We start from the raw sequence: 25,726 nt of genomic DNA, 5'->3' as shown, positions 1-25,726 counted from the left end.
ATCAGGTCAAACCAGAACCATTGACGGGCTTATTCATGAGATATGATCCCTTAATGACCCGCAAAAGATAGGAACCGCATTGTGATTCATCCGGATCTGGATCTCAAATTGAAACCGGTTGCTCCAAAAACCGAAAGGTCCGAAACCAATATTGCTAACACGCCACCTGAGTGAAGCATCCCAGAGAGCAAACCAGTGAAGCTCATCCGGTTCTGCGTTACCTCCAATGATGCGGATTCCTCTTCTCTTCTTTTCCGATGCCCTCCCTCGGCGGAAAATTCTCGCTTAGTTCTCGGCAGGCCAACAGAGAGAGAGAGAGAGAGAGAGAGAGAGAGAGAGAGAGAGAGAGAGAGAGAGAGAGTAACGATGTCTATTTCTCTCAGTTTTGTCACTACCCATCAGCACTCCCACTCCGTACGCGATTACCGGCAGTTTGCCTTCTCCACTAGGCGGCGAGTGCGGAATCAGCCCTTCTTTGGAGCCCTAACGTGCGATATATCGACTCCCCATTTCAAATTGGTCTTCGTTTCGAGGAGATGTCTCTGTTCTACGCGAGTTTACCAGACAAGTGAGCTCCACCACCCTTCCTAATCTCAATTCTCGAGGTTTCTGCGAGTTTTCTCGATCACCCATCTTTTTTATGTTAACTTTTTAGGTGATGGCCTTGATGGCAGTGCGGGAGGTGACAGAAAAGACGGAATCGATGCGTTTCTGGAGATCGCCGAGGTTTTCTGCATCGCCTCTTCTGCGATTTTTGCCCTCGGGTTTGCAATATATTCAACTATAGCAAATTCCCATACTGTAAGTTCGAGAATTTTCTTTCTTTGTTTCATTTCGTTTCTTGTTTTTCTGAGGCGTTGTTGGAGAAGTTCTGAGTTGGTGTTGAAATTTGAACTTCATTTAGGCGTCCATTTCGGGCTCTTCAATGTCGAATTGGAGTTGTTTGGCAAATCGATTGGTGTCGTGGCAGTTGGTTCTGTTGGTGGGTGCATTAGGGGTCGGGACTTTGATTCGAACTAGGCGGTGGAATAGGGTCAGCAGGAGAAGTTCTAGCGATCAGGGTTCTGCTCTGATTGAGAGAATTGAGAAGTTGGAGGAAGACGTCCGCAGCTCGGTGACTATCATGCGTGTCTTGTCACGGCAGCTTGAGAAGTTGGGAATCAGATTTAGAGTAACGAGGAAGGCTTTGAACGAGCCCATTGCTGAGGCATGTCATTGAAATGGTCCCTTCTTATTCTTTTTTAATTTACATTTCTTTTCTGAATGTTGCACCTTTGGTTAGTGCAAGTGCACTCCTTAATGCAAAATTTAGCGTGTCGAGTGCGATGGATCATTACATACAGATGAATTATTCCGTTGATAATATTTAGGATGGTGCTTGATCCTTTTTATTTTAAAGAAAAAAATCTAGAGAGAGAGATACTCCCCCCCCCCCGGAACAGTTTGACCATTTTGGTGTTGGTATTGAACTTAGTTAGCTTGTCTTGCTGAGATTTTGATTTTAACAGACGTTGCACTTGCAGTTTTTGCTTGTATGGTTTCTCCTGTGGAGTTTCTCATAAGCTTCTATGTTCTATGCACTTGATGTCTTTTTTTTTCTCTGTTTGCATGCCAATATGTGATGGTTGCCATTTACACTAAATTGTTTCTCTGAATTTAGCTGCATCCCATACTGTTGAACTCTTGATCTCTCACAACAGTCTCACATATTATAAGGACGCCATGAATCTTTCACTGAGAGGTTCAGAGCAGTGGCGGAGCTAGAAATCTAAACTAGGGTGGGCACAAACACAAAAAAAGGACACTATACTAATTGGTATAAAAAACAAACGAAACCCCTATTATTCTAACCAAAACCAAAAATTCATTATTCATGGATTCATGCCTAATGATAATTGAAAAAAATATAGACAAACCAAAAACCACAACTAAACATTTATACCATTAAAAAAAACACAAATCAAAACCCTAAATCTTAACAAACATCATTCATATATATTAATTAAAAAAACAAAACCCCTAAATTCTTACCAAAATCAAGCGCACATTCAAGGAATCATGCTTAATGTTGATTGAAAAAAAAACACAAAAAATACCTAAAAAACTTAATTAAATTTTCTTGCCCTTTGAAAAAATCCAAATCAATACCCTAAATCTTAAAAAAACCATTGATTTATCTTAATTAAAAAAACCTTTAATATTCTAAGAAAATCAAGCATTCATTATTCATGGAGTCATGCCTGTTGCTAATTGAAAAAAAAACCCAAAAAGCCAAAAACCCTACTTAAACATTCATGTTATTTGAAAAAAATAAATAAATCAAAACCCTAAATCCTAACAAACATCATACATTATGCTAACCATGAAAAAAAAACCCTAAATCCTAACAAACACCATACATTATGCTAACCATGAAAAAAACCCTAAAATCAAAACCCTATTACGCATTCATTCATGAAAACTATTAATTTTCATTGACAGACAAATCTACAAGAGTTTTAAGTGTCTACGGATTTTTTTTTAACTTCACAAGATACTAGTGTTCTCTATCTCAAGTATGAGTTCATTAACTTAGAAAAAAGGAAAAAAATCTTCATTACATGGATGGTGTTATCCACAAGTATGAATTCATAAATAGTTAAATACTTTCAATCTTGCAGAGAAATAGGCAGTAGAAGTGATAAAGGGACGGGATGAGCATCCAAGTGGGTTGCCCATGGGAATGGCTAGAGGCATGGTGATTGGTGGAAATGCATCAATGGAAGGTAGAAGCCAGCCACGGATGGATAGACCACACTTCCAAGTGGGCCAAAGCCTCAATAAGGAATTTGTCCACACTTAGAGAAAAAAGAATCACAAGAATGAAACAGAAAAAGTGAGCTAGTTGAAGAACTTGCTGATGAAAGATGACAATCTCCTCCAAGCCCGATCCACATAGCCTTGATGATCCAGCAAACCAACATTGTAATTTTTGGTTGTCAACCAGAAACTTGTGCCAGAAAAATTGCTTGAGGAAAAAAACAAAAAGAAAGGACTGGAAAAAAATTGGAAAATAGAGGGAAATGGAACAAATCTGCTTCCTATCTAAATGAGTGAGAAAAGGTTGAAAAGAATTTGAGAAATTTTGATCATGTTCGGTTTCCCAATTGGATCCCCTAAAAGATCGAGAATTTCTTCAATCAATATCATTTGGATTTTGGAATACTCAGATTTGGCAAGAAAAGAAAACAAAAAATGGAAAGTAATGTAGTTTTTTTCTGGAACATGTGATTTATCACGATACCTTGTTTTTTGTGTAGTTTTTAGGAAACTTTAGGTTGTCAACTGAGCAGCGATATGGTTCACAGGGGAAGAGGAAGACGGGGGTGGGGTGGGGTGGGGTGGGGGGGGGGGGGGGGGTGGGGTGGGGTGGGCTGGGTGGGTGTCCGTTTTTTTTTTACGCATGGGTCGGCTCCCAGGGTGGGCACTGCTCACCCTAGCCTGGACCCCCTCAGTTGGGATTGTTGGGTCAGGGTGGGCACTTGCCCACCCTAGCCCCTATGTGGCTCTGCCACTGGTTCATAGTACATACCCTGTTTGAATTCCTGATGAGTGTCTTGATATTGTTATGCATATCATGAGATTATTCTGATATGATTTAAGTCAGAATAGGTTCAGTGGCACATCCTTACAAATTTTTTGTCCACTGTAGGGGACAATCTTGTTAAAACCAAAATGCTACTAAAACACATTGATCCAGGGTCATATGCCGGCCCCATAAAAAATTGGTTGATTTTTGGACGAATTGTCGATTTCCCAAATCAGGCTGATATAGGATTCAATGGATTCCTTTTTTTCTCTTCTTCCCCCTAAATCTATGTAAAACAAAAATTAAATGGTAAACCCACCCGAGCACTCTCCCTCTGCTTGCACAGCAATAGTCTTTTTCCCTTCCCTCTTTCCCACCCATTTGCCACAGCGGAATGTGCCGCACGACCTCCACCCTCTCTCTCTCTCTCCCAGTGCCTGCTGGCAGTGCTTGAGGGGTACCCTCTAACTTGCTGGCGGTTAGGAGATTCTCTGAGCAGCCGTTGACAACTCTCTCTCTCTCTCTCATGGGTGGATTTCCTGGTCGATCCAAAAGTTCAAATTTTGTAAACTTTCTGTGCCTAACCATCCAGTTCTTCAACAACTAAGCTTAGTGAACTATTTGTGTGCATTTTGCAACGTTTGGTCTGCATAGAATGCCATATATATAGTCTCAAATGTTAAATCTAAACCTTAAGCATGTTTAGCATGGCTTATTTATATGTATGTAGGTACCCCACCACTCACCAGCTTATTTACACATCTCATTTCAATAAACCACTATGAATCAAAGCTGTTGCTGAATGTTCTTAAATACTTTGACCATTTAAGTGTCAAATGTGTAAGTTGTTTCAATCTTTTAAGCCTCTTTATTTTTATATTTTTAATGAATTTTTTGAATCTCTAAAATATTTTGAATTTTCTGAAATTTTAATCAATTTTTGTTTAGACATTTGTTTTTAAATGCACTGTTCATAATCAATTCAATTCAGGCTGATTTTATGAATCATTTTGGGAAAAAAATCACCTTCTCAATCAATTTTAAAAACATTGGTAGGGGACAGCCATCCATTGCCATCAAGACAGGATAAGTAGTTCTAGAATTAGTTCTATTGCATGAGATGTTTAAGATTTTGCTTGAGTTTGAGGAAAATGAGTGATATACTAAGAAACCTGTCAAAAGCAAATAAATGATATGGTGCTCATAAGACAAATATTGGTGATATTTTGGGAATATCACTAAAAAATGTGATGTTATGATTGTTGTTTTAAATGCAGAAAATATCATGATATTATCGTCTTATGAAGATTTATTTAGTCCATCTAATAATAGTTATATTTATCAAAAAGTGAATAACTATATTAATTTATTGGAATTTTGCTTCTATATGCAGACGGCAGCATTGGCTCAAAAAAATTCTGAAGTTACACGAGCACTTACAGTCCAAGAAGACATTCTTGAAAGGGAGCTGGGTGAGGTTCAAAAGGTCCTATTAGCAATGCAGGTTGGTTTGATGTCCTTTGGAACTTATTTTATTTTCAAATCTCTCTTTTAGCTATACTGATTAACCTAGCCTACATAGTATGTAGCTGCAAGTATGTTTTTTTTATGATCAACTGACAAATACTTTCTTAAACAGTATTTCTTTTGGAGTATGGCCTAAGTATCTTTTCCAAGAATGCTGGTGTCTTATATAAATTGCTAGGAAATTCTTTGCTGATGAAGTGTTCCATCCGGAGAGGATAAAGCAAGATCCCATGCCACTGCCAACAAAAATTCTCACCATGAAGAACATTGGTGCAAAAGTCCTATCTTAGATCTACCGATGACTATGTTCTGACTTCTGAAAATGCCAAATCTTCCAAATGGAGACTTGGACAGCAAGCTTCCAACCTTTATTTCTCCAAGGGGGTTAGATTGTATATGAATTCCATTGTGAACTTGACAAGGAAAAGGGAGCAACTACTTACTTCGCCATCCTTCTAGATAGGGTTGCAAATGGGTCGGATTCAAGAAGAGGAATTTGCAAAATTTAGCTGTCCTGGATCCGAACCGACCCAACTCTCCAATGTATTTTGGGATCCGAAACCTGACCTGTTTGCATCTTTACTTCTAGATGTAGAAGGTGATCTCATATTGCAAAAGAAAACATGCACGAGAGGAAGATATGACTAGTTGATTCCTCCTGAGATAAGCATAAAGGACACTGACTTATCAACTTGTGAACCAATTTTAGCAGATAAGCTGCATGCACTTTTGGTTTGTAAGAATTTAGCTATTTTGAATATATTGGCACCCTATTAATTATGATGTACACTTAATCCTGTTAAAGTTTTACAAATGGCATCAACTGACCAACATACACTTAACAAAACTATACAAGACTGATAAAAATGATCATTACCATTAAGGAAATAGAAGACAGGCGTCTGACTTGTACATGTGCTAGCAGCACCTCATTCTTGTGGTAAGATCAACGAGATATGGTTGAAGGGAAACAAGATCCTCCGAAGATGTTCACCAAGAACAACAATGTGGACACTCAAAAAAGTTCCACCAAAGCACCAAGAGAACACGCACAAGCCACAAGATGGGCTCACACACAAACACCCACTAAAGGGGCAAACAAAAAAGATAAAAAATAATATTTTATTGATCAATGCACATGCAAGAAGCATACATATTGTGGGGGGTTTGCCCCCTATTTATACACAAAATTGGAGCTAAACAAGAGAGAATTGTTGGACTCCCAACGACTCTATGGGTTGACTAGTCTCATCCCAACTAAAAAACAAAAAATAGGCCTAACTTAACTAACCTAGTTTAGATTGAATCAACAAATATCCTCTAGAAGAATAAGCAACTTCTATACCAAGAAATTTTTTCAGATATCCCAAATCAGTCATTTGAAAATGAGTTTCAGGAATCCTTTTAATATGTTCAACTCTCTATTTATCACTTTCTGCGATAATCATGTTGTCCACGTAAAGGAGAAGAATGACAACCTATGGGTTTCTTTCCTATGGGAATATCTTGGATAGTCCAAGTATTCGCCTTTTCTAAAGCATCTAATTTTACTCTCATAGCTTCTACCCACTCAAAATGTTTATTTGCTTCAACATAGTTGGGGTTATATATAGGAATGCGTTAATGCAATGTAAGCTTGATATTTAGGTGAAAAATACTCATAGGACAAATTTTTCAGTGGGTTTAGATACTCTAGATGACCTTCTAGTTTATATTTCTCCATAGTTTTCATCATTAGTATACTTTTCTAGTGCACAAGGATGTTCGGAAATACCTCACTTGAAATATTGGATACAATCTTGATTTTGAGATTGTTCTTTTATCATTTCATTACCATGACATTCTTCTTTACTTACCATATCATTACTGATATCATGATCTTTATCACGATCATCAATACTATCATCAAACTTTGGAATTAGATCCAACAAAAAAGAATACTCAGCGAGTTCCTTAAGATTTTCATATTCAAAGATTTTTTTTTAAGAAAGATACATTTCTTGAAACATATAAATTCTTATTTTTAAAGTCAAAGCATCTATAGCCTTTTTTATTATTTGCATATCAAAAAACGACACAAGAAATAGCACGGGGAGAAAGTTTATCATTTTTATCAGTAAAAACAAAACATTTGCCTCCAAAAACTCTTAATCTTGAATAATCAGGAGTGAGTTTAAAAAGTTTCTCAACTGGTGATATATTTTTTAGGAAGACAAATGATATTTTGTTAATAAGATAAACTGCAATCAATGTGGCTTTGTCCCAAAATTCTTTAGGTGCGTGGTTTGAGATAAGTAAGGTTCTTGTGGTTTCGATGATGTGCCTATGTTTTCTTTCGGCTAAGCCATTTTGCTGAGGAGTGTAGGGATATAATCTTTGGTATGTGATGCCATTTGATTTCAAGTAATCTTTAAAATCTTTTGATAAAATTCTCCCCCTAATCAATGTGAAAGATAGAGATATCCTGTTGAAATTTAGTTTTAACCAATTTGTGAAATATTTGAAAATATGAAAAAACTTCAGATTTATGTTTGAGAAAATAGATCCATGTGTGTCTAGTAAAATCATCAATAAATATGACATAGTATACAAACCCACCCTTAGATATAACAGGTGTTGGACCCCAAACATCTGAATGTACTAACTCAAGCGGTCGTGTAAAGACAAAAGTTCTTTCCTGAAATGACAATCTTTTCATTTTGCCAAGAATGTAATCTTCATAAGTAAAATTTTTAATATTACAAATTTTTTTCATATTTGACTGAAAATTTTTCAATATTACAAATTTTAAATATTTACAAAAATATATTAGGATGGCCAATTCTTTTATGTCATAAATCAAAATCCAGTTTATGAACATTACAACAAAAAGTATTCTTGGGTATTTCCAAAAAATTCATGTAGTATAAACCTCCTTCTCTATGGCCTTCCTTAATCAGCTTCCCTGACTGGCGATCCTACACCTAACAATCAATAAAAGAGAATAAAATATTACATCCATGATCAAACAATTGAGAAATAAACAAAAGATTTAGGTTTAGCTTAGGAATATATCTAATTTTTGCAATAGAAAACATTTTTGAAATATTTTTGATTTTTTTTATTCCTTTAATCTTAAAGGATGTCGTATTAACAGTAAAAACATTTGACCCGCTTGAGTTACAACATTCAGATAAAATATCACCATTTGATGTTATATAAAAAGAGGCACCTGAGTCAAGAAGCCAAAGAGATTTACTGGGTCAGAGATACCAACTGAAGGAACTGCGGCTCCGATTAATGGAGCTCTTTTGAGTAAAGGTTGAAGGGCTTCTATAAGTTGACTTAAGGACCTCCCCCTGATGTTTGATTCTTGTGAAGCTTTGGACTCACTTGTCTCTTGTGTAACCGAGTCTACCTTCTTTTCATAGGGTATCTTCAATTTAGGACAATATGTCATGACATGTCTTGGTTTACAATAATAGTAACAAATAATTTTCTTCTTCTCAAACTCATTGCTTTGTCTTCCATATTGCTCGTTGTTCGATCTTCCATAATGTGTTGGTTTGTAAGCATGAACATAGTTTTTGGCCTAGACATGGCTAGGACTGAGTCATCATCATCTTTAGATGTCTTCTTTTTTAGTCAAATTTTCTCCATACTTAGTTCTTCAATAAAGAGGACTTTCTCTCTATGAAGAAGAGCTGATTTAGTAGACTCAAACTTTGTCTTTAAACCATTGATGAATTGATAGAAATGCTCCACATCTATTTGTCTTTGACGGATTTCTATATCTTCGAGACAATGCTATCGCGGCTCAAGAAGAGCTAATTTATTCCAAAGATCGGGCAACTCACTAAAATATTCTCTAAAATTTTTTCCTCCTTGAGTCATAGTGTGTACTTTGTCTTACAAATTGCAAACATGAGCAATATCTTTAAGAGAGTATATTCTCTTAAGATAGTTTCATGCTTTATTTACATGTTCAAATTTAGCAAGACTCGAGTACTTCTTGATATCGACACTGCTAATGAGCCAAGACATAATCTTGGCATGCCTTATTCTCCACTCTTTCCATTTTTTCTCATAGGAGGCCATAACCTTGGTCTTTTTTGCCTCCGTAAGAGGTACTTCTTTTTCTCCTTCTATCTTAGTAAGAATTAGTTTGGGTTTCAAATCCGATCCATCCACTAAACCCACAACCTTTTTTCTCATATGAAGTGCTTCATGATAAAAGCTCATCTTACAAAGTTTGTGTCATTGAGCTTGATGGGTTTTAAGGTGACATTATCATTGTTATCCATGTTTACAATGACTAAGAAAGAGAATAGAAGATTGAGAGGGAGAAGAAAAAAAGAGGAGATAAGAAAGAATTACGGGCACTCCACCACAAAGAGAGCACCTCCAATAAAAGGCACAAACACACGAGCACTCTACCACCAAGAGAGCACCTCCAATGAAGAGCACGAGCACACGCACACTCTACCACCAAGACGGCACAACAATTTCACAAGCACTTAAGTGAATTTTACAAAAGAGTCTTTATCTCTTCAAAATCTTGAGTGGCATGCTTTCCAATGCACTGGAAATCAGCTTGTTCTTCAAACTCTGATACCATGAAAGGAAACATGATCCTCCAAAAATGTTCACCAAGAACAACAATATGGACACTCAAAAGAGTTTCACCAAAGCACCAAGAGAACATACACAAGCCACAAGATGGGCTCACATATAAACACCCACTAAAGGGGCAAACAAAAAAGATAAAAAATAATATTTTATTGGTCATGCAAGAAGCATACATATTGTGGGGGTTTTGCCCCCTATTTATACACAAAATTGGAGCTCAAAAAGGGAGAGTCATTGGGGGTCCAACGGCTCTAAATAGAGCCATTGGACTCCCAACTACTCTATGAGCTGACTAGTCTCATCCCAACTAAAAAACAAAAAATAAACCTAATTAAACTAACCTAGTTACTATCCTATATATATATTTACATTTTTAACAGTTATGAGGTAAGTAGAAAAGTTTTTGATCATTGATGGTATAACCTTTCTTTTGAAATAATGATAGATTTTGATGTACTTTGTCCACTCATAAAATGTATTTTGCTAGCAATATGAGTCTTCTATTGTCATTAATCATTATGCTGTAGGATTCAGAAGAAATATGTATCAACATATCAAATAATACTTTTGAAGCATAAAGTATTACTTATAGAAAAATACGTTAGCTTTGAATTCCTTTCACAGACTTTTGAAAGAAAAAACTTGGTTCAGTTTCTTGCACTTTTAGGATACAAAGAAGGCCACAAGAAAAGTTGGGAGACACTGTTCCTGTTAAGAATATGCTACACAAAGGTCAATTGGAATATCCCTATAATGTAGGTTTTGGTAATGAAGTCATCAATATGCTCATAAATCTAGGTAAAATTAATAAAATTAACCATAAAGGCATGTTTCGACCAAATATGAGAGTCTAAAGCTAAATTTACAATGAAGACTTGAACGCTCAGTGAACTAAAACTGTTGTCTAAAAGCATCAATGTTGGTGTTGGTGTTGCCAGGTCACTACACAGAAATGGCTGGCTGCTAGAAGTGACCAGATAACATAGTATTACAGGAAAATTTTGAACATGTTAGGAAATGAAATTGTGGACATTGAAGATAGATGCAATAGAGATAAAACTTCAGTATTATAAAATAAACATCTAACTACCCCTTGTGAAGACGGTAGGGGATCCATGTGAGATGCCTTGAGAGATATAGGATGCCCAGAAATGGAGATTGAAGTATTAATTGTAGCAGTCAACTTGTATAGTGGTAGAGGTAATTTTTCTTTTTCTTTTTAGTTTTTTTTGTCATGATAACAGTTGAATATTATGTGTACAATCAATCTTTTTGGAGATGATCATGGTGCCATCAATATAATGTCAGTATATGATAATGCCATATAGTGTTGATCATGGTATGAGCTACTATAATGTGATGCTGATCTTGTTATGGATATAACCTGATGATGATGATAGGCTGATATCTGCATGCGATGATGATGCCAATGATGATGGCACAATTGATATGTTATGACTGCATCTTATTTTTTATGATAATGGTAGCAATGATAAATGATGAGTTCTTGGTTTGGATGTGCTATAATGCTCTGTTTGAGTTAGGAATGACCTTCCTTGTTTGTAGAGCTAGGAAGTTGGGCTGATATTTCGAACCAATGATTTGCATGATTGGCAGCTAATGGATCACCAATAGAGTAGAGTAGTTTATGTGGGTCAGCAAGTGTGTTCTTTATTAAAGTGTTGAGAACAATCACTGTCTGCCTCTTAATGTCTAATTGCTGGAAGGGAGCAAAAGCTTGAACCTATTCAGGAATGAGTTGTAAGAAACAATTAAAGCTAACATATCATTGGATTCGGGAATCTGCAGAATCATGGATTTTTTTTCTTTAAGGACAAGGAATCCACCAGGGTCAAGCCCTTTAATTGGCCCCAATCTATAGTGGTAAATACCAGGAGAGCGTACTGGTCCCATAATACTGCTCCATACCTGTCGTGGTTTGATCCTGTGGAGAGTTGAACTCATGACATCCGGGGCCACTGGACATCCCAACACTCACCCTAACCAACTGGGCAACCTTGCAGGGCCCAGAAGAATGGATTTTAATTTAAAAGAAAAGACAATTCATGTAAGTCGGTGGAAACTGTACATATTATGTTAATAAATCATTCTATTAAGACGTACTATCAACTAAAAAAGTATATATGAATTCAATAAACAACAGCAGGCACATAAATTAGGAGGTACTTGTTAAAATGTATACTCAAAAACCTTATTGTAAGTATAAATATATATACTTATATACATAGAGATACGTATACATATGTTATATGTATACGTATCTCTATATATAAGTATATATATTTATACATTTTTCCCTTTTTACCCGAAAAGGGTATTTTTGTCCTTTTACATTTTGTGCATATTCCATTTGGAATATGTTGTACCTTTTTCTTTATTTTTTAATTTCTTTTATTTTTTATATTTTTCCTTTTTGTAATTACAAAAAGGTGCCTTGGGGGTCTCCCCAATAGAGTCGTTGGGGAGCCCCCAACGGTCACAATTGTGACCGTTGGGAGCTCCCCAACGACTCCTTTGGGGAGCCCCCTTGCACCTCTCATTTCTTGTATAAATAGGGGTGTTCCCTCTTGTAATTCTCCAAGCTTGAGAGTCTCAAGCATTTGCTTTTATTTATGAAATACATGCATTATTGCATGTTTATTATTTATATGCTTTTTGCATATTTTGTTCAAGTGTTGTGAGAGTGCTTTCGTGCACTTCTTTATAGAGTATTTGTGCTTGTATGAGTATTGTCTCTTCATAGACAATTTTACATGGTATCAGAGCTCGGTTGGTGATTGAAGATCGTGGGATCCTCTTTTGTTCGAGTGCCTCGAAAACCGTGCCTTCGGATCTTTAGAGATTGAAGTGGTGGATCTTGCTTCTCAAATATTTTAGAAGGATCTTGTGCAAAGTAGAAGTTGAAACATTGTATTGGTACGTCTTTTTTCTCCTTCTCTTTACGCCTTAATGGGTGAGAAAGAGTCTCACTTTGCCCTTGGCTTCAAGTTGAATGGGTCCAACTATCATATTTGGGTCGGGAATATGGAGGCCCACATAAAAGGAAAAGGATTGTGGGGTTATGTGCAAGGAACGATTCCGGAACCGGAACCCAAGATAACCGTAATGGACGGAAGCGAAATCAAGATTCTTGAGGGAGAGGAAAGAATCAAAGCTCTTGAGGAATACTCCAAGAAACACGACGAATGAGAAATGAAGAACTTCAAGATTCTTTCTTGGTTCTTCGCATCCGTCGAAACAAAGATTAATGCCAACATTATCAAATTCAAAAGAGCATCGGAAGCTTGACATTATCTCGAGAAAATGTATACATCAAGAGATCTATCCCATAAGTATTACCTTCAAAAGAAGGCCCTCTCCCTTACTCAAGGTGAAATGTCGATTAGGGAATATTTTGCCGATCTTTCCTCTATTTGGGATGAGCTCTCTATGCTCGAACCAAAATGGAGTGGAGAGGCAATTGAACTTCGTCACAAGCAACTTGAAGAAGATCGTTTCTTCAATTTTTTGAATGGGTTGAGACCGAAATTTGAGCAAATAAGGTCATCACTTCTATCCTCATTTTCTCCTCCCTCTCTTGAAGATGTTCTCACCAAATTAAGTGGTGAGGAGACTCGTATGAGTTTATGCAAACAAGGACCAAGTGTTCTTATGGTTCCTTGTAATCATGAAGAAAACAATGAGGTTAATGCCGTATCAAGACCCGGAAATAATGTAAAGACCTATCGTCCCCCTCATTTTAAATTCCAAAATCAAGGAGGAGATAGTGGACAAAGAGGAAAGAGGGACTATAGCAAGACTATATGTCATTTTTGTAAAGAACCGGGGCATATCAAGCCCGTATGTCCCAAATGGAAGAAGCTTCTCGCTATGGCCACCACCGGTGCACCACAAAAGGAAGAGGCATCATCAAGTGGGGCACTCTCGTTGAACCAAATAATGGAAGCCCTTCAACCTCTTCTCAAGGGAGCTACATCCGGTGCCGCCGTATCTACTTCTTCCATTCCAGGTAAAGTCTCTTGGCTTTTGGACTCAGGTGCATCTTTTCATATGTCCCCAAACATGTTTTCACTTTCCGATTATTCAAAAAATGTTTCTTCATCCTTTGTTTCTACTGCGGATGGAACCTCTCTTAAAATTAAAGGAATAGGCAATTTTGAAACTCAAGATTTTGTTATTCCTAAAATTAAATTTATACCTAAACTTAACTTAAATCTTCTCTCTGTTTCTCAACTCTCGGACCATGGTTGTGATATTAAATTTTCATGTGATAAATGTTTAATACAGGATCGCCTGTCCGGGAAATTGATTGGGGAAGGCTTTAGAAAAGGCGATTTATACTATATGGAATCTCTTCAAGTTCCAAAATCTTTTTATAATGTTGCCCGAAACAAAGATATAAATGTGTGGCACAAAAGACTTGGTCATCCTAATATCACCAAGTTATCTTATTTACATTTTGCAAAGGACCTATGTAAAAGTTCTTTTTCTTGTAATGACTGTATTCTCGGAAAAATGCAAAGTTTACCTTTTGAGCAAAGAACTATGTTCTCATCAAAACCCTTTGAAATTGTTCATTCCGATGTTTGGGGACCCGCACCTGTAGTCTCAAAAGGAGGCTTTTCTTATTATGTTATTTTTGTGGATGATTTCTCTAGATATTCATGGATCTTTTTTCTTAAATTCAAACATGAAGTCTTTTCGTGCTTTAGAACTTTCCATTCAATGATCAAGAATCAATTTAATAGTAACATAAAGATTTTTAGAAGTGATTCTGGAGGAGAATATCTCTCCAACCAATTTAAAATATATCTTGAAGATCAATGAATCATTCACCAAAGATCTTGTCCTAAAACCCCACAACAGAATGGGTTGGCCGAAAGAAAACATAGGCATATCATTGAGACCACTAGAACCCTTCTTATTTCCCAAAACATCCCTAAAAATTTTTGGGCTGAAGCAGCTCTTGCTTCTGTTTATCTGATAAATCGCTTGCCTTCTAGAATATTAGGGAAAATATCCCCTTTTGAGATTTTATATAAACTCGAACCGGATTATAATAGGTTACGAGTCTTCGGGTGTAAGTGTTTCATACTTACAGATAAGAATGACAAACTATCTCCCAAGGCTATTCCCTGCGCTTTTCTTGGATATTCTGAAGCTCAAAAGGGATTTCGATGCTATAATCCTCGAGAAGATAAGTTATATGTCTCTAGAAATGTAACTTTTTTGGAAAATGAAAGTGGATTTCAAAAAAATGTTTCTCAACAAGAAAATTTTGATTATTCCTTCCTTTTTTACTTATTATCTAGTAATGATGATATATCTAGTGATGATGATGTATCATTAAACCATGATGAGAACATTGAAAGTAATGTCGAAGAGCATAACCAACAAGAAGACAGGATTTCAAGTGATCCTATAACATACTCTCGTAGAAACCAAGACACCTTTAGAAGTGCTATAGATCAATATAGTGAACTTGTTCATGTTCTCGATCACTGAAGATCAGAGAGGAATAGGAGACCTCCCACTCGTTTTGTCTCCTTTGATTCCTTCTCACCCCGATATAGGGCTTGTCTTAGTGCCATTCACTCTTATTTTGAACCAAGAAATTTTGAAGAAGCAAAAAAATGTATAGAATGGCAAGAAGCTATGCAAAATGAACTTAATGCTCTTAAAAAGGCTGAAACTTGGGATTTCCAAACTCTACCCATAGGAAAGAAAACTATAGGCTGTCGATGGGTTTTTAAGATTAAAACTAAGAGCGACGGATCCCTTGAAAGGTATAAGGCTCGCTTAGTTGCAAAAGGGTATGGGCAAGAGTATGGAATTGATTATGAAGAAACGTTTGCTCCTGTAGCACGAATGGTTACAGTTAGATGTCTTATCAATATTGCATCTATTAAAAATTGGAATATCTTTCAAATGGATGTAAAAAATGCCTTTTTAAATGGTGATCTTAATGAAGAAGTGTATATGGATGCTCCACCAGGCATGGAGATCCCTAAAGATAAAGTCCTTCGTCTTCGAAAGGCCCTTTATGGTTTGAAACAGGCCCCCAAAGCCTGGTATGACAAATTTACCAGTGTAATGCTGGAAAATGGTTTCTCCTCCTGTTATACTGACACTGCTTTATTTACTAGAAAATCTAAGGCAGGAATTGTAATATTATTACTATATGTTGATGACATGTTAATTACAGGTGATGATGTTCAAGGAGTCAAGGGTATTAAGTCCATCTTGACTTCAAAATTTGAGATGTCAGACTTGGGTTTTCTGACATATTTTCTTAGAATTGAGGTTGCCTATTCGCAACGTGGTTATTTTTTATCTTAGTCTAAGCTTGCTTGTGAGATTATTGACAGATCAGGAATCTCTGATGACAAAGTATGCGAAACCCCTGAAGTCGTGGGAGCAAAAATGAAGATTGACGACGGTGTTCCTCTAATCGATCCTACTCCTTACAGACAGTTGGTAGGTTCTTTAATGTATCTCAGCATTACTCGACCCGATTTGTCCCATGCTATCCACATAGCCAGCCAGTTTCAGCATGCTCCTACAACCGTTCATATGAGTGCTGTGCTTCGCATCATCAGATATTTGAAGGGAACGGTAAATAAGGGAGTATTCCTATCCTCTTCTTCTGAATTAAAATTGTTTGCTTATACTGACTCAGATTGGGGAGGTGACCCTAGTAACCGTCACTCCACCACTGGTTTTTGTATTTTCTTAGGAGAATCTTTGATCTCATGGCGTTGTAAAAAGCAACAGAAGGTCTCCTTATCATCCACTGAAGCCGAATACAGAGCCATGACATCTACTACCATGGAAATAGTATGGATTAGACGTCTTTTGAAAGATATGGGAGTAGTTGTCAAAGAACCAACAAAGCTTTGCTGTGACAATAAAAGTGCAATCTACGTTGCCAAGAACCACACATTTCACGAGCGAACAAAGCATATAGAGATGGACTGCCATTATGTCAGGGAAAAATACTTGAAGAAGGTCATTGATCTACCATACGTGACGTCTGAGTATCAACTTGCAGACTTCTTCACAAAAGCACTTTGTTTGCCTAGATTTCATTTCCTTCTTGACAAACTTGCGGTTATCACACCGTAAGTTTGAGGGGGGTGTTAAAATGTATACTAAAAAACCTTATTGTAAGTATAAATATATATACTTATATACATAGAGATACGTATACATATGTTATATGTATACGTATCTCTATATATATTTCTACATTTTTCCCTTTTTACCCAAAAAGGGTATTTTTGTCCTTTTACATTTTGCACATATTCCATTTGGAATATGTTGTACCTTTTTCTTTATTTTTTAATTTCTTTTATTTTTTATATTTTTCCTTTTTGTAATTACAAAAAGGTGCCTTGGGGGTCTTCCCAATAGAGTCGTTGGGGAGCCCCCAACGGTCACAATTGTGACCATTGGGAGCTCCCCAACGACTCCTTTGGGGAGCCCCCTTGCACCTCTCATTTCTTGTATAAATAGGGGTGTTCCCCCTTGTAATTCTCCAAGCTTGAGAGTCTCAAGCATTTGCTTTTATTTATGAAATACATGCATTATTGCATGTTTATTATTTATATGTTTTTTGCATATTTTGTTCAAGTGTTGTGAGAGTGCTTTCGTGCACTTCTTTTATAGAGTATTTGTGCTTGTATGAGTATTGTCTCTTCATAGACAATTTTACAGTACTACTACTAATGGAAAAAAATGATTCCACTGAATGGATTTATGAAGCCGAACTATGGGGAGTTGTGCTCCCCACCAATCAAGATTATGCTTACTGTGAATGGGAGGTGCACTTCAATGAAGCTTCCCAGTTTTAGGGAAGCATGTTGCTTCCTGCTTCTGAAGCAAACTTCTTTGAAATTGAGCTTCTCTGTCTGCTCTATAGTTCTGATAACTATAGAATCACTTCAGACTTGCTAATGTCTAATTTGAGGTCATATATAAATGTTTTATGAAGAAGGCAGTTACCATTTGTGCAACATTTATTAAATTTCTCAGACCAAGGTTCATGAGTTCATGAGCTTATTTTAGACCATTTAAGGCATTTAGACCATTTAAGGCATTTATTTAGTCTACAAACATCTGTTGGAACAAAATCATTGGGCAAAAGGCACATCTGGCTACTGAAACATAAAACATGGCTGCCATGTGGAACTGGACAAATGTCATGCTTGAGTGTGGATGTGGCCCTTGACATTGCTGGTTCCCTCAGGTAATGATTTTTGACTTTCTTGTAAAACTATCGGTTCATTATGACAGTGAATATAGTGACCTCAGAATTCCTTCGCATGGTTTCTGGTTGCAATTAGAGCTATTTTTCTCAGATTGTCAAGTTCTTGAGCTTCATGATCTGTCCCACTCCTCTACTCTTTTGTTTTTTCTTCTCTTATTGTCTTGTGATGGACAAGCTGAACTGCTGAAGAGCAGCCCTAGGTGAAATGTGAACATATGAACCCTTGGTACATTGTACCTCTAACCATACTATCTATCTGATTTGACCCTCTTTATCTGCATATTTACCTGCTACTATTAGTGTTTCCGACATCACACATGCACTACCAGCTTGTTACATTATACTGAGTTATCAATTTTAAATTGATTGTCTAGAGCATTTTTCTTTGTTCTGGAAAACACCCCTAATACTACCTCTTAGTTCTTAAGCATCTCCACGTCTTTACCTACTCAAATGAAGAGTCTGGACTCTGAACTCTGAATGTCCTGGCAATTGCCTGACTGGAGTACTTGGCAGTTAAGAAGGAGGTGGCATTAAAAAACTGTTGGGATTGCCCTAATTGATGGTCCTCAAGCACCATCTCAATCAACAATGAGGAAATTAAATTGCCCTATGCTTGTGATTAACTCTATTTGTTTTTCAACTTCTCAAACTCACACTTGGACCATTTCTGTAGCTACCAGATAATGCTGTGAACACCATCTCCAAATATGATCCACCAAAGCATGTCCTGAATTCTCCTTATCCACATGGTTACCTAATATCAGTGGTCTTCAAACTCTGGTGGTTATTTATTGGATGAGTGGAGGTCAGTGCCTCTAATGGAAGGTCCTAAAGCACGTCTGAGTACCAATCTGTAGGAAACTTCATCTTGTATTGGATGAAAATTTTGCGAGTATGTAAAAGGAATCAGCGAGTTGTCCAATTTCAAGACATTGGATATTTCATGTTTGGATTGTATTCACAATAAGCCACATACGAATTTTCCCACCTCAAAATGATTTAATGCGTCTGCTTTGGTAGATTCAGAACTGTGTAGTCAAAAGTTCTAGGAAAGGTCTTCATGCCTAGAAAACCAAAATAAATACATTATTTTTAAATGAAAATAAAAAATGGATTTATAACAAATTTAAAAGCTGTGCAAAAAAAAAATCATGAAACAATGATTCTAAATTTTTTTACATTACAAGTACCTAATGATTTTTTTGGACCACTTGGCCCTAGGTCACCTAGCTCACCTAGATGCATTTTTAACAACAGGATGGAAGAAAGATGTATTCTTCATTTTACGGACCTCTTGGCCCTAGGTTATTCAGAATAGTGTTGAAAACCAATGAGAACTTTCTTTCTAGCAAATCATGGATGTTTGCCTACTAGGGACAGGTTTCCTCCTTTTAGCCATAACTTGGGAACCTGAATCATGAGTCCCTAGCCAAGTAACTGTTTATATTTGATAAATTGCAGAACCTGTAACCTGGATCCTGGATGTGATTGTATGCATGTCACTATATGAGCCTGAATACTCTACTGCACTCCTGCAACTATTAAGGAAGAGGTGGGTATATCAATGGTTAATATTTGTAGGGACCATGTGTGTGTGTCTTTCTCTCTCTGAGAGAGAGAGAGAGAGAGAACTGTTGCATTTGGAACTGGTGGTTGTGTAACCTTCTAGAATAAAAGTTCAAGTTCTTTGTTTACTTCATTATGCAGCAAAATAAACCTCCACTCTGTGAATAGCAGCATTATTTAGGAATTTTTTGGTATTGATCAAACAGATGAAGTAGGTTTACGCCTAGTTATATGCTGACTGATTCTTCTGTTTGATGATTCTCTAATTTGTTGCCCGACTGCCATGCCTTGTTGCTGAGCACTGATCAGGAGCAGCAGCAGAAGCAGCTTGAGCTTATCCTTGCTATTGCAAAAGCTGGTAGATTAACAGAGAGCAACCCAGGGACTGTTGCAAAGGGACATACCACAGACATACCCTGTTCAGGGGAGGATGGTGATTGAGGAAATTGAAACACAGCAGTAATGTTGACAGAGACTTGAACCAAGAGTAGTTTTTATGCGGGATTAGATTCAATGTTTATCAACGATTGCAGTGTTTGAATTTCATTAAAATATAGTGAATTATTCACCTGAGCCCAAAGCCTAGGCACTTGGTACAGACGTACAGTCTGAGCATTCATGTAGTTTTTGATTTTTTTTCTTGGGAATCTTACAAAGGTCACCCTTTATGAATATGAATTTTTCAAGGACCTAATCTTGAATGAGGGTTAACTTGGGATCTGGGTAGTCTTCGTCAAACATCTTATGAGTCGATTTTGCACTAATCTTGATTCAGGGTTAACTTGGATTTGGCTGGTCTTGATGAAGTACCTAACCCAGTCAAGTATCAGTCAAGTGTGTAATCAAAGCATGGTATTGCTCACAGTAAATATGTTACAGCCAAAGAAAGATTATTTTGTGACCAACGTGTTGCTTAAGAAGGCAAGTCAGCCATTGACTGCCATGTGTAAAGGTTGTGGTTTTACTTCTATTTTCATTTGCCAACGGACCCTGTTTTGTCAATGCAGCTAAGCAGCGCAGGCTCGAATTTTAGGTTCCATACAACCATTACCACCACCACCACTTCTTTACCACCATTGACATGATTACAACTAGGATTGTGATGACCATCGCCACTTCTTCACCACCACCACTATTCACTATCATCACTACCATCATCAGTACCACCCATATCACCACTTATTTATAGGGTTGTCAACAGGTCAGGTTTAGTTCTTACTCAAGTGGAACCAGACCCAGACTTAATTTGGGATTATGGTACTGGATTCAGACCCAGGTTCAATTGAACCCACCATAACAGAAACCATACTCAGATCCTATAAGAATTACATGAACTGGACTGAGACCATACATGGTAAAATAATATATATTATTTATCTTTTCTATATTAAAAAATTAAAGATCTTAGTCGGAGGGGCCCAGGTTTGGTATGAAATTTCACAAACCATACCTGGCTCCATATATTAATCGGACCCTTTGGGTCCCATCCAGATTCTAATCATACCTTATACTATTTTTTTAAAGACTTTTCAATATCCTATACTCTCTTCGGTAGTCACATTAGAGATGATTGTCATCACCAAAGGTGGCCATCATAGCTTGTGTAATAAGTAAACGAGACTCATCTTTAGGCCATTGTCACCAACACTTCTTTTTAAGGAACTTTTCAATCTCCTCGGTTTTTGTCATCACCATTAATGGCGGTCACAGTCGCTAGTAATTGGTAAACTACACTCCTCTTTAGGATATTTTAGGACTTCTTTAGTCATAAAAAAATTCTGTTAAAAAAAATCGTTGAAAAGCATAGCTGAGAAGCGCTAGGGTATAATATCCTACACACGCACAAAGATGCTTGAAACACAACGGGGTATCTTTAGGCTGTAGACTAAGGTCGCTCTTAACTTGTTTAATGTTGACCAAAACATGTGTGACTTATGGGTTTTATTAAATTGTTCTTGCATCTTAAATGGATTTAAAGCTTCAGATGACTATTTGATGCAGTTTGGAGGCCATGCGGCCAAAGGTGGAACTAGAAACTTGATATAGGAGGGGCCTTCCATATATATATATATATATATATATATATATATATATATATATATATATATATATATATATATATATAGGGTTAAGATTTGCTAGTAGTTTGTATGTGAAAACGACCTAGCAAATGGGGGCCGAGATCTACATGTTTTGTTTAGTGTGATTTTTTTCTCACATCTAACACCATAGATGTGATCTACATGTTTTGTTTAGTGAGGGATAGGTCACATCGTGAGGTATTACTGTCTAACCAGATGCACTATCATTGTAGACTCACCTTAGAGGTCTTTTGAACCATTAATGGCGCCTGTGCACAACATAAGAGTGCTCAACACCAACTAAGTCAACCGAAAATTCGTTGAACTACGATAAGTCTCTCGGAGCTTGGTCTCAGACCTGGAGCATGCCCGAAGCACGTACCGACTAACCCCGAATACCACAGGCATTTTCACGGGTGGGTCTCTAAGGTGCAAGGGCAGATCACTGTCCAACTTAGAGCTGCTGTGCAGAATGACCATGCTCCTGGTACAGGGTTAAACAGAAGCTATGCGGACATGGTCAAGGAGAGCGTTGGGTTGATGCAAGGAGAATCTACTCAAAAGCCAGAGAATGTCATCGCCCAGTCTGAAGATGCATGAAAAATATGGTGGAATCAAGCTATTGGAAGGAGAGTTCAACTATGGCTCTTCAAGAACGAATCTATTGATGATATTGAGTAAAAGGTTGAGGTTTTCAAATTTTTTAATAAAGCAAAAACACTCATTTTGATTTCAGTTAGAATTTCAGGGGCTTACAGGTTTTCAAACTCAGCATGGGACTGAAACCACTCCCTGTATAGGACTTGGGTTTAGGTCCAAATGAATCAATTATACTCATAAATCTGAATTCAAGATATAAAAGAAACAATACAATTTTATGAACCAATTTAAAACATTCATCAATTAAATGAATTGTTTGTAAACATTTTTCAAAACAAATTCACAAGTCTATATATTCAAAATAATTTCTGAATCTAAAATAATTTGTTCTTGGCACCATCCGTAGCAACCCACCATCGCTCCATCTCATTCATTTATTACCTTAATATTTATAATGTAGGGGCTAGACTCGTTGAGTCTCAGTAGGAATACAATAGCAATGCATATAGACACAGAACCAAATATACATGTAATCATACATCCTTTCAAAACATATACAACACAAATCACAATCATCATGTAATTAAAGAGACAACTATATTAATTAAATTCATGCAACATGATGCATAACAAGTACACATCCATGATTAAGCATTTGAATTATTAAGGGCATAAATTAAATAAACATCATCTTTAGAGAATATTAAGGTACATAGACCAATTTAGATATGTTTGCAATCATACAATATGCATAAACCAATGCATAATGCATGAGGTAGATTTTATCTTTCTTTATGACACTCACTTTTTGAATTCATAAACATGTTACTTGCAATTAATCTAAGTTTTCTCCTAACCCCTTTGTGAGTACTATCACAGGCAAAAACCAAATTTCAAGGCAAACCCATGGTATATTTTATTCTTACACTCAATTGTATTTTATTAATTTGGTCTGTGCACATGTTTCTCAAAGCAACATCGAGCATCATCACCTTAGGCAGTCAAGAGCATCGTCACCCTAGGTAGCCACTACTTAGCATCATTGGGTATCATCACCCTAGCCAATTCTTGGTATACCAATAACGTTAACAACTAAAGCACAACCACACCATTCTTGAGTCTCAATTATGAAAAATGTCATATACTATCGCGACTGAGGACACAAGCCATAATATCGGGTTCATGAGAAATACAACACTACGTAGTTTAGTAGCACACTGTCTCCCATGACAACCATCCAAGTAACCTACCATCCTCAGAGAGTAACCAAGGAGAAAATTATTAGCATATTGTTTGTGATCATTTTTACATCTTTAATTTTTACACATTCTTTCTACATAGAACAATTTTAAATCCATAATATCCATAGCATGCACTCATGTCACATGAGCTACACATCCAGCTCAAACATGTATATCATTTCATGCAATTTCTCAATTCAAACTCATCATGTGCCAATACATGTCAATATGTACAAATATGTGCCATTCATCATATGTATTATAACAAAATTCAAAACTTGCATTCAATATAATTTTTACCAAAATATTGCAGTAGCAGACAATCTCAATAGGCCCACATGTTGCTCAATAACATGAGACAAAGTCAAATTCATATTTTTATGACACTACATTGGTTTCTTTACTTGCTAACTCACGAGCGTTCACATGTGCATGCATGCTTTTTGTGTCTTATAACACATTATCATCACATTATGCTGCACATTATATCATCATGTTGCATATCATAATATCATAATAGAATTTTAAAGCTTAATATTGAAAAGATGCTTATCAAAGATGACACATCTATATGGCCTCAATAAGCCCATATACTGTGTATTAGTATGACATATGTCCATCTGGTTCACTTTTGGAACTATGGCATATTCATCTGGTTCACTTTTAGAACCATCTCATGTATTGAAATAAAATAGTCCCTTAATTTGGGACTCATGTCACAGAATTTGATACAGAATTTACATGTTATTATAAATTATGACATAAATTATACACAATGACATGCTCTGGGATTTTAACTGAAGGTTCTTACACATATTATATGCATACATGCAAAAACTCAAACCTTAACTCGTTACAGATCAAGAATTAAAATTTCTTTAACACAAACTGTTTTTTATTCACATAACAGTCTTGTCAAATTTTGTCTTTTAAATGAAAAATCAGTCATAAATCATTCAAAATGAATTAGATTTTGAGATTTTATTGTGGGTAGATTAATATGTTTGTTTCAAGTCTATAAAAACACATAATTCAATTCAATTCCAGTAGAGAGCTAAAAATCCCGTAACATATATTGTTTTTGTTATTTGACAGAACACGTTTCAAAAAATTATAGATTCTTAACTAACTTGCATGAATTATTATTTTTAAACCATGAAGAATCAACCTCTAAAATTTTCACAAATTTGTTTTCATATTCAGACTAACACATTAAAATCTTATCCATAGATCTTGAGTATTCTAGAAGCTATGATTTTTACAAAAACATGCATCTTAAAAGACTCTTTGTCAGGATAAGATTTTTGTGTCGAATTGTAGAGGATATATCTCCCAACCAATGACTCATCCGAGTCTAGGATTTGAATTGGAATTACTTTTATATGCATGAAACATCCTTATAATTTTTTAGGATTTATGGTTTCATGGTTTAAGATAAACAAATTTATTATTTTAATTGGTCAAATTAAAATACACATAACAAAATACAAGAAGCAACCAAGAACTTCATGCTTTCAATAAAAACATAAAAAAAATTCATCCAATGATTTAAAATCCATCAAAAACACAGAAGATTCATACATACAACCATAGAACCATACTGCAAATACAAAAATACAATACATACATGAATCCAACATCCAAAATTATGTGTTTTTTAAAAGAAAACATGTTTTCTCCATAAAAATCAAATTTCAAAAAGGATTTTGGGTTTCAAGACCTTCATGCACAAAATCATATCGGTATTTATGTGAATCTAGGTTAATATATGTGTTGATACACATTCGAAGATCATCCTACAACATGCTCATGTATCTCAATACTACACACATGTATAAAGTTATGGTATACCTACCTCAAAATCGATAAATCTATAAACGCTCTTCTTGAATCATCTTCCCCAAATGGTTCCTTCTACCACAAATGCACCCTTTAATGTATATGCAGCCACCATACACCAACTCCTTATTCTCAAAGAGGGGTGTGAGGGAGGAAGAAGAGAAGATTGAGAGAGAAAAAAAATAAGAAAGAGAAAAAAATAGGGAGAACCAAAAACATGTGGGAAGAAGAAAAAGTATTTCTTTAAATAAATTTTTTCATGGGGTCCTTTAATTAATAAAGAAACTCTCAAGAAGAAGTCTGAGCTAACTGTAACATTAGTAAGTCATTAAAATATAATGCCTTAGTTGTTGAGATCATGACGTTTTAAGAGGTATGAAAGACTGATGCACAAGAATGTGTA

At 36.2% G+C, this 25,726-nt stretch overlaps 1 protein-coding gene across 1 annotated transcript; it reads left to right on the top strand.

Moving 5' to 3' along the window:
- The first annotated feature begins 277 nt into the window (after window positions 1-277).
- Window positions 278-20,142, top strand: LOC149841265 (uncharacterized). The gene is made up of 5 exons (XM_090003726.1): window positions 278-568; window positions 656-801; window positions 905-1,207; window positions 4,962-5,072; window positions 19,872-20,142. The coding sequence occupies exons 1-5, from the start codon at window positions 367-369 to the stop codon at window positions 20,001-20,003; spliced, it is 894 nt and encodes a 297-aa protein (XP_089859852.1). The 5' UTR covers window positions 278-366; the 3' UTR covers window positions 20,004-20,142.
- Window positions 20,143-25,726: the final 5,584 nt, after the last annotated feature.

This window comes from Nuphar pumila, chromosome 4 (genome assembly GCF_984573655.1).
Source record: "Nuphar pumila chromosome 4, dmNupPumi1.hap1.1, whole genome shotgun sequence".
In the NCBI taxonomy this organism is placed as follows: Eukaryota; Viridiplantae; Streptophyta; class Magnoliopsida; order Nymphaeales; family Nymphaeaceae; genus Nuphar; species Nuphar pumila.
Note: the sequence above shows the minus strand (reverse complement) of the source record. Positions and strands in the feature narration are given on the sequence as shown.

Coding starts and splice junctions, on each gene's coding strand:
- LOC149841265 (XM_090003726.1), top strand. CDS start 367: ATGTCTATTTCTCTCAGTTTTGTCACTACCCATCAGCACTCCCACTCC. Junction 569..655: donor TACGCGAGTTTACCAGACAA/GTGAGCTCCACC, acceptor TTAACTTTTTAG/GTGATGGCCTTGATGGCAGT. Junction 5,073..19,871: donor AGGTCCTATTAGCAATGCAG/GTTGGTTTGATG, acceptor AGCACTGATCAG/GAGCAGCAGCAGAAGCAGCT.